The sequence below is a fragment of the Equus quagga genome, chromosome 15 (assembly GCF_021613505.1).
Source record: "Equus quagga isolate Etosha38 chromosome 15, UCLA_HA_Equagga_1.0, whole genome shotgun sequence".
Lineage (NCBI taxonomy): Eukaryota > Metazoa > Chordata > Mammalia > Perissodactyla > Equidae > Equus > Equus quagga.
Genome location: NC_060281.1, coordinates 68,503,713 through 68,517,084, shown reverse-complemented (window position 1 = coordinate 68,517,084; position 13,372 = coordinate 68,503,713). Strand labels below are relative to the sequence as shown.

Sequence of the window (13,372 nt, the reverse complement as noted above, 5' to 3'; positions counted from 1 at the left end):
CAAACATTTGCTGAGGGTCCGTTTGGCTCTTGCTTGGTCCTTTATGTCTCAGTTCAAATGTCAGCTCCTTCCCGAGGCTGTCCCTGAACACCCCTCATTGTCTCCTGTTGTAATTTATATTCGACTTTAAAATTAAAAATAACTATTTAAAAATTATATATACTCTTTAATCTTTAAAAATGAAAAACATTTATTTACCTTTTTAAAAAGGAATGTAATTTTTCTAATTTATTTTTAGGATAGCATTTATCATGACCAGGACTTGCCTTATGTATTTCTTTACCTGACTAGCAAGACAGGGATCTCATCTATTTTGTTTACCAAGAGATTCCCAATGCGTGGCACACAATGGGTGCTTGACAAATGTCACTGGATAAATGAATGTGCGGGGACTGAGTGACTGCAGTGTTATGACAGGTTTTGGCCTTTGAAGAACTTACGTTCATGTGATCCAGCAATCCTGCTCCTTGGTATTTACCCAAAGGAGCTGAAAACTTATGTCCACAAACCACAGTGTCCTTCAGTGGGTGGATGGATAAATAAACCCGGGTCCATCCAGACAATGGAATATCATCCAGCGCTAAAAAGAAATGAGCTATAAAGCCATGAAAAGACATAGAGGAAACTTAAATGCATGTTAATAAGTGAAAGAAGTCAGTCTGAAAAGGCTACACACTGTACGATTCCAACGGTATGACATTCTGGAAAGGCAAAACTGTGGAGATGGTAGACAGACAAGTGGTTGCCAGGAGTTGGTGGGGATGGGGAGGGATGAAGACACAGAGCGCAGAGGATTTGTGGAGCTGTGAAAATACTCCGTAAGACGCTACGTGATGGATACTTGTCATCGCACATTTGTCCAAACTCATAGAATGTAAGACACCAGCAGTAAACCTTGATGTCAGCTGTGGACTTTGGGTGGTAATGATGTGTCCATGCAGGTTCACCGGCTATAGCAAATGTCCCACTGTGGCGGGGGATGTTGATAATGGGGGCGGCTGTGCATGTGGGGGCAGGGTGTATATTGGGGCTCTCTCCGTGCCCTCCTCTCAATTTTGCTGTGAACCTAAAACTGCTCTAAAACACGGTGAACAAAGAAAAGAAAAGAGTTACATTCTAGTAGTAGAGACAGACACATTTTCTGAAAGGAAAGATGTATAAATATGAGTCAAGGCTAGCTGACTGGTAGCTTCTTGCCTCCCAGAATGCAGATGACACCCCCTGGAATTTTCCGGGGTGTCCTGCTGGGCCTTTTAAGTATATTCAGTGAGTTAAACAAATATGTATTGAACTCCTACAACTTTCTGTAGTCGGGGCAGCAACAGTACAGGCACACGTTTGTCCTCACGGAGCGAACAGTTGCGGGGGACTCGGAGTTCCCTCTCACGTATTTACTGTGATTAACCAGCAGCCCTGTTCTGGGGCGTTTGTTCAATGTCATCATCGTTCAGTGCTGACCTTGCTTTTTGATCAGCTTTTAAGATAATGCCCAGAAAAAGGCTCATAAGAAAACACAGAGGCCCTGAGGCCAGAGGCAGCCTCTCTTGCTCCATTTCTAGAAAAAGTCATGTGGGGAAACCTGCAGCCTCTCCGTCTGGTAGCTCAGAACCCATCTAGAAGTTTGTAGGGGTGGGGAAGAAATAATCTATGTAACCTTCTAGAGAACAGATCGAGCTCTTGAAGTCTTTCTCTCTCTTTCCCTCTTTCTTTATTTCTCCCTTTCCTCCTCCCTTCCTCTCTCCCCATCCTGTTCCTTCAACCGTTATTGTCATCAAGAGTGATATGCTGAGAAATGGCTCCTGGGGACAAGCTGTTGGGTTGGGTCCCCCATCCCTTTCCCCTGCCTCCATCTCTCCTCCTCCTTCTTGCTGCATGTCTGAGCTGCAGCCACACTGTGCTCGCAAAAGCTGTCTCAGCCCCACCTCAGGGGTCCCAGGATCCCATGGAGGAGGTTCAGCTTTTATTGAAGCAGAGGTTTTCATGGGGAATGGGGCTTCTGGGAAGCAAATCCTTTTGGGAGAAGGCTGTGTGCTCTGGTTTGAGGGAGAAACAGCCAAGCAGTGTTCCTGCCTGACCCCTCACACACACACACACACACACACATGCACTTCTGCACCCTGGAGAAAAATGTCTAATGAATATCTCATGGCTGAAACACTGATCCTGATTGCTCAAAGGCAGTTGGTAATTATTAAATTGAGAGAATCGTGAAGCACTTTTCTAAATTCGCAAGGCTTATCAAGAATAGATCAGGAGCAGGGAAAATTAATAGGATAAACCCATTTCCATAGAAATGGACTTATTAGCAAGCATGTCGGCTGCCTAAAAGTAAAAACTCCCTTCCTCTGGTTTGAGGGAAATGACTTAAAATAAAAATTTAAGCATAAAAGTGACTCTGACTTGATTGTGATTGCATTCGTAGCTGGACTTGAACAAATCCCTGTAGGTAATCCAGCTTGCAGCCTGGAAAGTCAGAGAGGAGAAGGAAGAACTCAGTTAGCAGGGATCAGCCCTCTCATGCAGACCCTGCCCCCTTTGCCCAAGGACTGGTCACTTCTCTGTACCCCAAGGCCAGAATGTGGATTCAGCAGGATTAAACTGCTGGTAACAGAGAGTTACCCTTCTTAGTCTTCTCTCACTGGACGTTTCCTTTTTCGGCATTAGCTTTTCTGAGGTCCACTGAATGCTGAGAACCCAGGAAGTATTAGAAGCAGCTCCTTACCGGGGCTGGCCCTGTGGCCGAGTGGTTGAGTTCTCACACTCCGCTGCAGGCAGCCCAGTGTTTCGTTGGTTCGAATCCTGGGCGTGGACATGGCACTGCTCATCAAACCATGCTGAGGCAGCGTCCCACATGCCACAACTAGAAGGACCCACAACGAAGAATATACAACTATGTACTGGGGGCCTTTGGGGAGAAAAAGGGAAAAAATAATAAAATCTTAAAAAAAAAAGAAGCAGCTCCTTACTTCTTGTTACAAGCACAGCACAGCCCAAAGAGAAATTGAAGATCTGATGTGAAAGGACTGAGCGTCTCTTATAGGAGGAGACTCAACAGATGGATATGTGGAGAATTCCTCTGACCAGAGAGGAGACTTCAGGCTCGAGTGTGGTGGATGGGAAATGGGAGTGACTGAAGCTGAGAACTGAACACCAAAGTTCCCCAGATCCTGAAATCCCTTTGGAAATTCAAAATTCAGCCCTTATTCTCTCTTTTCTTTGCCTTTTCACTGAAGATGCTCAGGTAAATAGGGGTTCCCTGGTAGGGGATTCCCATGTGTGCCCATCAGTCCTCTCATGAAGCCAGGGATCCTTATCCAAAACATATTTTCTTCCCCATGCAAACAGCATTACAAATAGATTCTTGAGGATTCATAGTTGCCATATACCAACACACAGGTTAGGCTCAGCTGGGACCACTGGCTGTGTTTGGCCGTGGGGGTCCCTGGACTCTTCCAGAGCTGTGTGTCTTTGATGATTTTGATACCATCACAGTATGTGATCCTGGTACTGAAGAATGCATGAAGCAAGTTCATATCCATTCACTCATTCCATCCTCACTACTCTACTGAAAGTGGGCAGACAGGCATCATTGCTGTTCACTCATTTTCCAGGTGAGGAGACAGGCTAGAAAGCCATAAAGGACTTGCTCAGGGTATAATGCAAGACAGGAGTTCTCTATCTGCGCTGTCCAATATGGTGGCCACCAGCCACATGAGGCTATCGAGTAATTGAAATGGGGCCGGTGTGACTGAGGAACTCTATCTTTAATTTGATTTATTTTTTAGTTAATTTCATTTGAATGCAGATAGCCACTTGTGGCTGGTGGCTCCTGGATTGGACAGTACGGTATCTGAGAGTTTCTTAAAACTTCTGCTAAGTGTGAAAAAGTTTGGACACGACCAGTTGTATGGAGTCCAGTGTGGTTCTATTTTGAGCAGAATTCCACATCAGGCAGGTCAGTGTAACTCAGTTCTCTCGATACTGTTGCTTTACCTGAATATTGCCTCTGGTACATCTTGGCATATGTGAGGCGAGCATCAGCTGTGGTTTTCCACTCTGTTCTTAAGTCTTCAGAGGAAGGGGAGCTGTCCATGGTGGGAGATTTCTGAGGGGGATGCTGCAGGCAACAGGTTCTTTTCAAACCTCTTTCCTCACAGGCTGAAAGTTGGAGATTCAAACTGAAGACTCTGCCCAGACCGCAAAAGGCAAGGCAGAGGCTTCCAAGCCCATTTTGGGCCAGGCAGGCCCATTGGCAATAATGCAGCACGTTGGTTGGTGTGACTGAGGCCTTGGGCAACTGTGAATCGGTCGTTCTGCTGTCACATTCCTTGAATCCTGGTAAAGCTAGATTTAGTGAGATGGGAATAGGCTTATGGAACAGGAGTCGTTCTCCAATCGCATGCTCGATGGCTTTTTGTTTTAATTCTGTTCAGTAACTTCTCCTGTCAACACAATAGTCAGCCTACAATTTACAAGTCCGTGTCAATGATGACAGGCTCCCCGTATATAAAAATATTGAGAATATCACTAGTCCTTTCACTTATATGTGCCCTATCCCCTTTCTTACCTCTCCTCCAAACACGTACAACATTGTCACTTCATGAATTAAGGCAGGTGGGATTTTCTTACATTACATCTCATCCCGCTTCAGGCGGATGAAAAGAAGAGTCAACAATAACGCCTCATTGTGTCGCTCATAGTTTGTGTAGTGAACCATGAAGTTTATGAAATCCTTTCCCATTCTTGGTCTCATGATGCTCCCATGAGCCCGTGAAGTCACCACTATTCTCCCTCAATCTAAAGCTCGGAGTTTGAACCACTCTTCTACAGACACACAACTAAGTAGAAGCAGAAATAGCCAGAGTGCAGGATGTGCCTCACGATTGGAGTAATGGCAAAACTAGATAGTTTTTAGGGACATTTCCTGTGTGTGGTGCTTGGATGGTGGCATACGCATGCATGGGCTGGGGAGGAGAGAGCTGTGGTGGTGTGCCCAGAGCTGTCTGAGCTACTCCTTCAGAGAAGAACAGTCTGCTTTCCACACAGCCCTGAAGATGGATAATCTGCCCATTCTGAGTTGGGGCCGTTGATGGGCAGCCTGTGAATTAGGCTCTATCGATGCTGCCAGGTGACTTGTTGAACTTGGCAGTAATTCTTTTGGTTGACAAAGAGGAATGTGGCAATTTATTGCATTCTTGACATTCTGCTGGGTCTCAGGTTTTAAATTGCACTTTAACGTGTGTTTGTTTTCCAGAGCAAATGGCTCCTTCTATGAGATCTTGCAAGTGGATTTTGGAATTGACAACAGCAGCGGTCTGGCGGGGGCCCAGCAAATTACCTGGCAAGTGGAGTACCCGGTGGATGACTCCAGGAGTGAGCTGGTGGTCTCCGAGATCTTTGTCAGCCAGACATCCTTCGTGGGCATCGTCCCTCTCGCCATGGTGAGAAATTCAGTCTTCAGAAAAAGTGTCACAAAGTTTTCTTTGAGTACTTTTAATATTGAAAGAAATTTAAAGCATTTTATAACCTGCTGTTTTCTGTGCACCTGATGAAGTTGTTTAAACAAGGGAAACACACTTAAATTATGTTTTATTTACCTGCTTTCTGTAATGCCTCCTTGAAAACTATTTAGGGCTATAGCCTAAGTCCCTTTTCCTTTGTGGGTATTGCTGAATGGCTTCCTGGGGAGCCCCTGTTCTTTATTGTCTCAGTCTCTGTCCAGATCAGGGCCAAATGTTGCCCTGAGTGAAGACAATTTTATTGAAACGCATGAGGGGTGTGTGGTGAGAACAGCAGCTCCGCGTGCTGAATGAGCTGCCCCCCAGTCAGTGGGTTTTTCCCTGAGGGTTCCCAGGTAGCTTGGGGATTGGCAAACTTTAAAATGCAGATGGACTGAAGGCACCTTGTTGGGAATTGACCAGCTGAACCTGGATAGGGTCCTAGCATCCATAAAACCACTTGTGTTTCTGTTTCTGGCCTAAAGAGGACCAGATTCCCCTCTGAGCTTGGCCTAAGCTCCATTGACAACCAGGCTTAAGGGCCACATCTGAGAACAGGGTCATGGATGAGGTTCCAGAACCTATAAAGGATGGTGCTGGTGGGTCACAGGGATGATAAACCCATGGGGATTTCCCATGCTTAACACCTTTTTTCACACTGCAAATGTTCAAATATATTCTGCACCGCTTTGACCTTCCAGTCTGGAACCAAAGTGTGGGGGTCCATGCTCAGCTGTTCCAGGGCCGTCTGTGGGTGCTTCTATCATCCACACTCAAATTGGAGACCAGCGTTAAGATCCTTGCAGATGAAACCCTCCACCCTACAATTAATTCTGCAATTCCCATCTCTGTGTTCTTGACTCTCCTCTTTGCCCAAAACACACTTTCCCTGCCTCTCCCCATGTCTGGCTACTTCTTTTCAACTCGGCTGTTAGGGAGGCCCCTTCTCTGACTGCGTTGGCTAGAACTGGCCCTCCATCCCCTCGCCCATCACTCTGTCCACATCACCACGCTGTTTTGTCTTCTTCATAGACACCATCAGTGTTGAGGTCTAGGCTTCACCATCTGTCCGTGTCCCTGGGAGGCGAGATCAATGAGGGTAGGGTTCTGGTCTGTTTTGTCCAAATCTGTGTCCCCAGCACCTGGAACAACGCCTGGGACTGTGAATGAATGAATGAATGAATCTATGCTTTAATCGCAGATGCCTGGGCGGTGGTCTGTATTTTGGTTTGGGAGCAGCCACAATTTAGCAGGAAAGGGCCCCATTAAGGGGCTGAAATGGATGGAGGTGGATTTCAGGGCAAAGTAAGACTGTCCTGCATTCCCTTTTCCAGGTGCTCTTCTGTCAATTCTTGGCATCAACCAAGATCTGGCTGAGGCTGGGTGATCTGTCTACTCAAAGTCCTTACGATTTTGCCGTGTGCTTGATCTGTGGCACTAGGTTCACTGGGGATTCTGCAGCCTCCTGAAGCTTCTGAGGATGGAATTCTGAAGGAGAGTATGGTGCCCTCCTCTGATGGGCACATGGTGGGGACAGGATAGAACTTGGGGGAGAAGGAACTGGTGAAACCTGCACAGGAGCGAAGAGCCTGGCAGAGCAGGGAAAGCAGGCACTGGGAATGCGGTCAGGACAGAGGTCAGCTCTGGCAGTCTTTCTGTGGTGGCCAACAATTGCCTGTGGGGCTCATCCAGTGTCCCTGCTCCTCTGCGTCTCAGTGCCGGATGCCTGGGCACAGTGCTGGGGCTGGAGTCCAGGGGGAGTCCAGCGGTGGCTTGCCTGCTGTGCAGAGTTATTCTCTGCTGCCTCCCTCATCCACCCCCCGTTTCTTCCCCTCTGGTGCCATCTGAGCATCTTGCTTCTCTGGGGAGGCTGGTTTTATGTGTGTTGTGCACACCCCATGTCTCTGACTATCAGTGTCTCCCCATCTGGCTGATCTTTACTTGGGGATGGTTTCTTGCTTTTGGCTTTAATTCCCATTGGCTGGGAAGTGCTGGGTTTGGATGGTTGAGTGGTGTTGTGTATTACAAAGTATCTCTTGGATCTCTCTGAAGAGTGGCTCTGAAATGGCTCCAAGGGACCAGAGCTATTCAGTAAAGTTTGCAGTGGAGCCAAAGTTGGTAGTTCATCTTTTTTAATCAGTTGTTTTAGCTGCTTTCTAAACTCGTAACTGCCGAAGGCTGGCCTTTAAGGGAGAATGCTGCCTAGTGCTCTTAGATGTAATTACCTTTCATGTGCTTCTTCCTCCTCCCCGTCCCCCGCCTCCCCCCTCCTCTCCCTCCTCCTTTTTCTGCCCCTCCTCCCATCCTCCTCCTTCCCCTCCCTCTCCCTCCCCCTCCTCCTTTCCCCGATCCTCCTTATCTTCCTCCTTTCCCCCTCCTCCCCTATTAATTATAACAGAAGACCAGAATAATGAGGGGTTGATTAGCAAGAAGTGAAGAGAACTCTAAGGAGTATTGGAACGGCAGGCGTCAGGAGCATCCACTCCCCTGGGGCTGAGATAGAGCACAGAGGAAGAGGTCTCCCCCTGCCTGAGGTCTCCTGTTTTTGGAGAGGGTATGGTTACAGCTCACTAGATGTAGAGAAGTTGCTGAGGTAGCACACCAGTGGAACTTGCTGGAAGTCTGGGGACAGCTGTTCACAGGGAGGTGTCTCATCAGAGGCATTTGCTACCAAACCACTCAAAGTGGGTGCTGGGGAAAGCTGCTGGCCACTGGGCTCTCTGGCTGCTGGAGGCAGCAGAAGCTGGACACAGGGGAAGCCACCAGTCCTGGAGAAGCCATGTGCACCTGCAGGGCGGGAGGAGTGCACCAGCATCAGAAAGCACGCCCTTTCCTTCCAAAATGCCTCTCCAGCGCCCTCTATTGGTGAAGCTTAACATCTAGCCCATTTGCACGGGAAAACTATTAAGGGTTCAGGGCTCAGGGCTCAGATCCATTTTCACAGAGCGGGTAATGAGGGGTGAATGTGGAGCTGAGAGGCAGTCAGTTGAGGACCAGAATACTGTCTGTCTCCCTCCACTGCATCACAAGCTCCTACATCTTGCTCTGATCTCCAGATGTTCTCTCAGCACCCAGAATACAGCATTTGCTCAGCAAATGAACGAACGGTTGTATTTACGCCAGAACCTGAATCCACTGGCTGGATAGCTCTCGTTTGCTGTACTTATTTACTTTTGCTGCTGTAACAAATCACCACAAACTTAGTGGCTTAAAATAACTGAAGTTTATGATTTTATGGGCCGGAGGTCAGAAGTCTGAAATGGGTCTCACAGGGCTAAAACCAAGGCGCCAGCAGACAGCATCCTTCCAGAGGCTCAGGGAGAGTCCACTTGGTGCCTTTTCCAGCTTCTAGAGGCTGCCGGCATTCCTCTGCCCCTGGCTCCACGTCACTCAGACCTCTGCTTCCACCATCGTGTCTCCTTCTCTGACCTCCTGCCTCCCTCTTTCCCTTACGAGAACCTTTGTGGTCACTTTGGGTGCACCTGGATAACCCAGGATGATCTCCCCATCTGAAGATCCTTAACTTTCCCTTTTGCCACATAAAGACCATATTCACAGGCTCTGGGGATTACAACGTGAGCATCTTTGGGGACTTATTTTCCTACCACTTGCCTTATGCAGGATCCCAGCTCCCTCTATTTTGCTCCTTCTCAGGCTGTGCACCCGGAGCCCCCCATCCCTCCTCCCATGTCTGTTCTTTCATCCCCTCCCCAGGCCTGAGCTGCTCTCTGGACCTCAGTGTCATCCCCAGCCAGCCACCACCTCTGACAGCTCCGGGCTCCTGGGGACACCACTCCCCTGTCATCAGGGAAGCACTTTGCTCTCTGCAGTTCCCGGGCATCCCACAGCAGAGCCACCACAGGCTGGGTGGTCACAAGCCTCTTAATTTATGCGCACAGCCTTTCTGTGGGGAGGGACCACCTGGGGCTGGGGCTGGGTAGGCTCCCATAATAGCCCCACATCCTCCTCTGACCCCTGGGGCCTGGAGGTGGACACCCGAGGGCAGAGCCTGTCGGCCTCTCATTCTCTGTGTGACCTTTCCTTTCGTTTCTCATGTGTGAATTTCTGAGACAGAATACCTCTCCTGTCTAGTGCACAGGGGTGTCATATGGACAAATAAGATACAATAAGTAAGAACATGTGTAAATATCAAGGCAAATCTGGAAGCCACGCATGAGGGGGAGAGCATCCAGAGAGATCAGAGCAGATGCAGCGGTTGGTGCCTGAATGACCCTCTCTACTCAGCTGGTTTTGTTATCCTCTTGGTTCACCTGGGGTGGGAAACATTCTGGGAAAACTTCAGTTCTTTTCACCTTTGAGGTAGTTGGCAGTGAAACCTTTGGTCATGAGTATAGGAAATCATGTTAACCAGCCTAGATTGAAATTTGAGCTCCAGTGTTTCCTGGCTTTGTCACCTTCGGCAAGTCACTTGACCTTTCTGAGACTCAGTTTCCTCATTTGTAAAGTGTAAACATGAGGTTTCCTGCCTCATGGAGTTTTGTGGGGAGTAAATGAGACACTGCAGGTAAAGGTTAGCCGTTGGCCTGGCGCTCTGTCAGCAGTCGGTAATATTTGGTCATCGCTGTTTTCATCATTGTCATCGTACTGTCTGGCCACATGTAGGTGTATCTGTCAAACTTTGGGTGAAGGCCAGACAGAAGTTCAGTCTCAAGATGGGTGGTAGATTCTCCTCCTGGAGGAAAGAAAGAGCTTCATTTGATGAGTCAGATGCATCCACGGCATAGAGAGACTGGGGAAATGAGGCTCTGGAATTTCTGGCCTCACCTGGGAGAGGAAAGAGAGGAGAGACGACTGTTGGGTGGGTAGTCAGTGGTGTCTGCTGCCCATGGAGTGTCTCATTCAATCTCACAGGCTCCTCTGAGAAGGAACTGTTATCCTGGGATTCAACCCCAGGCTGGTGATCTAGAACTTTGCTACCACAGCTGTGTGACCCTGGAGGCACTGGATGCTGTTGACACCTGTTGGGTAGCAAACCAACCTCTACTTTGTCAAGGTAAATATGCAGCTTTGGGGGAAGGCCTGAAGGGACTGGGGAAAGACCCCAAGCATGGAAGCCAGAGTGGGGGCTGATGCAATAGTCCAGGCAGGAGGGCTTGCAAAAGGACAATGGCAGTGGTGTTGTACCCATCTCTCCATCCATCCATCCATCCGTCCGTCCGTCCATCCATCCATCCACCCATCCATCCACCCACCCATCCACCCATCCATCCACCCACCCATCCACCCACCCATCCATCCACCCATCCACCCATCCACCTGTCCATCCACCCATCCGTCCATCCATCCATCCATCCATCCACCCATGCATCCATCCACCCATCCACTCATCCACCTACTCACCCATCCACCCACCCACCCACCCATCCATCCACTCACCCACCCACCCATCCATCCATCCACCCATCCATCCATCCATTGGGTGAATCACTATACAATAGACACTTATCTAGCATACACTGTGTTCTGGATTCATTACTTCTTGGTGAATGGAAAGGGAGAAAATAGAATGGATGGAAATTTTGGAATTGAAATCACTAGCCCTTGGAAAGCAGTTGTGTCTAATATTTCCATTACTAGCGGAACAGCACAGATGGTCAAAACCTTCAAAAATGCCATCTTAAAAACTGCAGTCTAAAAAGAGGATTGTGGCAACCCAGGGTAATAATGATATTTTCTGCATCATCTTTAAAATCTAAGATTTAAAGGTAGTCTGTACTGTCCCCTCCATGGCTGGTAAATGGTAACTATGTGCCTTTTTTTCCTTTTCTCTTCTTTATAAAAGCACACATTTTCTTTCTTTTTTTTCCCCTGCACAGCGTCCCTTTGCTCCCTGTCACTTCTCTTCAGTTTTCTGGGCAATTTCCAAGCTTTGAACTTAGAGGTTCGTTTCCGTGGGTGGCTCGGAGTCAGGGCTGCAGCCCACCATTCAACTTCAGTTCTTAAAACTAAAAAGCCAGCTCTGCACATGCAGATAAAAAACACATTATCTTTCAACAAAGTTGGAATGAAACAACTAACACACTTGGTGAGTTTCTAGGCAACTGGGCACACGGGCTCAGCAGAGGGAAAAACAAGAGATAATCAGGTTCCTTTTTAGCCGTATTGGCCTGAAACTTGACAACAAGGCTTGGGCACAAATACTTCTTTATTTCCAACAATATTCGTGTGCCTGCTCTGTGTTCTAGTGGGGGCGATGAACAGGCCCACGAGGTCTCGGCTCTCACGGTGCTTATGTTCTAGGAGAGAATGCTGCATCCTGGAAGGAAACAAATACATTTGGTCCCTTCAGATGTGGTGGGTGCTCCGGAGAAACTCACGTTGGGGTAACAGAATACAGAGATGGGGAGGGGGTGGGCGGTGTTAGGGTGACCAGGAAGAGGCTTTCTAAGGATCTGGCGTTTGCTCTGAGAACTAACCGAGAAGGAGGCGCCAGCTATAGAAGGCTGTGGAGGGAGAGCGTTCCACACACAGGGAGCAGTGTGCGTCTTCAAGCAGAATTAAGCTTGGTGTTTGAAGAACTCAGAGAAGGTCAGGCTGTTGGGATGTAGACAGCAAGGGGGGAGGGGCAGGAGAAAGACAAGATTGGAGAGGAAGGCAGGGCAGTTTCTGCAGACCTTGGCAGTAACAGCTAACATTCCACGAGCCTTCTGCTGCACAGGCAATGTTCTCCGTGTCTGTCATTGTCTCCTATTGTCACTGTAGCAAATGACCAGACTTGGTGGCTTTAAAAAACACGAATGTATCTTTTAATTCTGGAGGTCAGAAGCCTGAGCTGGGTCCATGGGCTTAAAGTCAAGGTGTCGGCCAGGATGGGTCCTCCTGGGAGCCCTGGGGAGGGTCTCTTCCTTGCCCTTTCCAGCTTCTGGAGGCCGCCTGCATTCCTCGGCTCATGGCCCCACATCACTCTGACCTGTGCTTCCTTCACCACGTCTCCATCTCTGACTCTGGCCCTCCTGCCTCCCTCTCCCAAGGACCCTTGTGATGACATTGGGGCCACCTGGATAATCCAGGACAATCCCCCCTCTCCAGATCCTTCACTGAGTCACACGTGCAAAGCCCCTTTGCCATGTCAGGTCCCGTATCCACAGGTTCTGGCGTCAGGACATGGACATATTCAGGGTGGAGGGAATTATTCTGTTAGATATATTAACTCATTAAACACTCACCAACCTTATGAGGTACCTATATTACCCCCATTTTATGGATGAGAAACTGACGAACAGAGAGAATAAATAAGTGGCAGAAAGTGCACAGCTGGTTCTGCTGCCGAGCGGCTTTCTCACTAGGCCGCCTCCAGCATCCTTCTGTCCAGCAGGACCCAGCGCTCCTCGCTCTCTGTGCCTTGGAGCTCTCGGGCAGTCTGGAATTTTTAAAATGCATAAAATTTTTAAAAAACTAAAAAGAAAACCAATTATATTGAAATATAGTGATCAAAAATACTTAGAAAAGCAAATGTGTGATATGGTAATATATGTACTATTTCTATATTTTCTCATTGCATTACCAAACAAGGTCTAGTGTCAGATACAATAACTCCTGCGACATCAACGTATTGATGAGCCTAAGTGCCACTTTGAGAGAGAGGTAACGACTGTAATGTGATATGAACGCGGCTGTAATTGGCGTTGGGGAAAAAAACCTGATGCTGCTAATGCCTGGTACTGTGGTCTGTCGTACCCACTGTCATCAAAAGAAATGCTAAATTTCAAGTAGAGGTGAATAAAAATAAAGATGTGTGTATGTGTGTATATAAGTGCACATGTGCATTTGTGTGTATATATGGATGTGCATGTGTGCACATGTACATGTGTGTGTGTCTCTGGGTGCGTGTGTGTGTCTCTGGGTGCGTGTGT

General features: G+C 48.1%; 1 protein-coding gene across 1 annotated transcript in view; it reads left to right on the top strand.

Annotated features, from left to right (window-relative positions):
- The window catches only part of LOC124227126 (transmembrane protein 132B), a 212,144-nt gene that overhangs the window by 127,332 nt on the left and 71,440 nt on the right, over positions 1 to 13,372 (top strand). Inside the window, exon 4 of the mRNA XM_046641014.1 lies at positions 5,255 to 5,441. Coding sequence (XP_046496970.1) covers positions 5,255 to 5,441 — 187 coding nt within the window. The remainder of the gene's footprint in view (positions 1 to 5,254; positions 5,442 to 13,372) is intronic.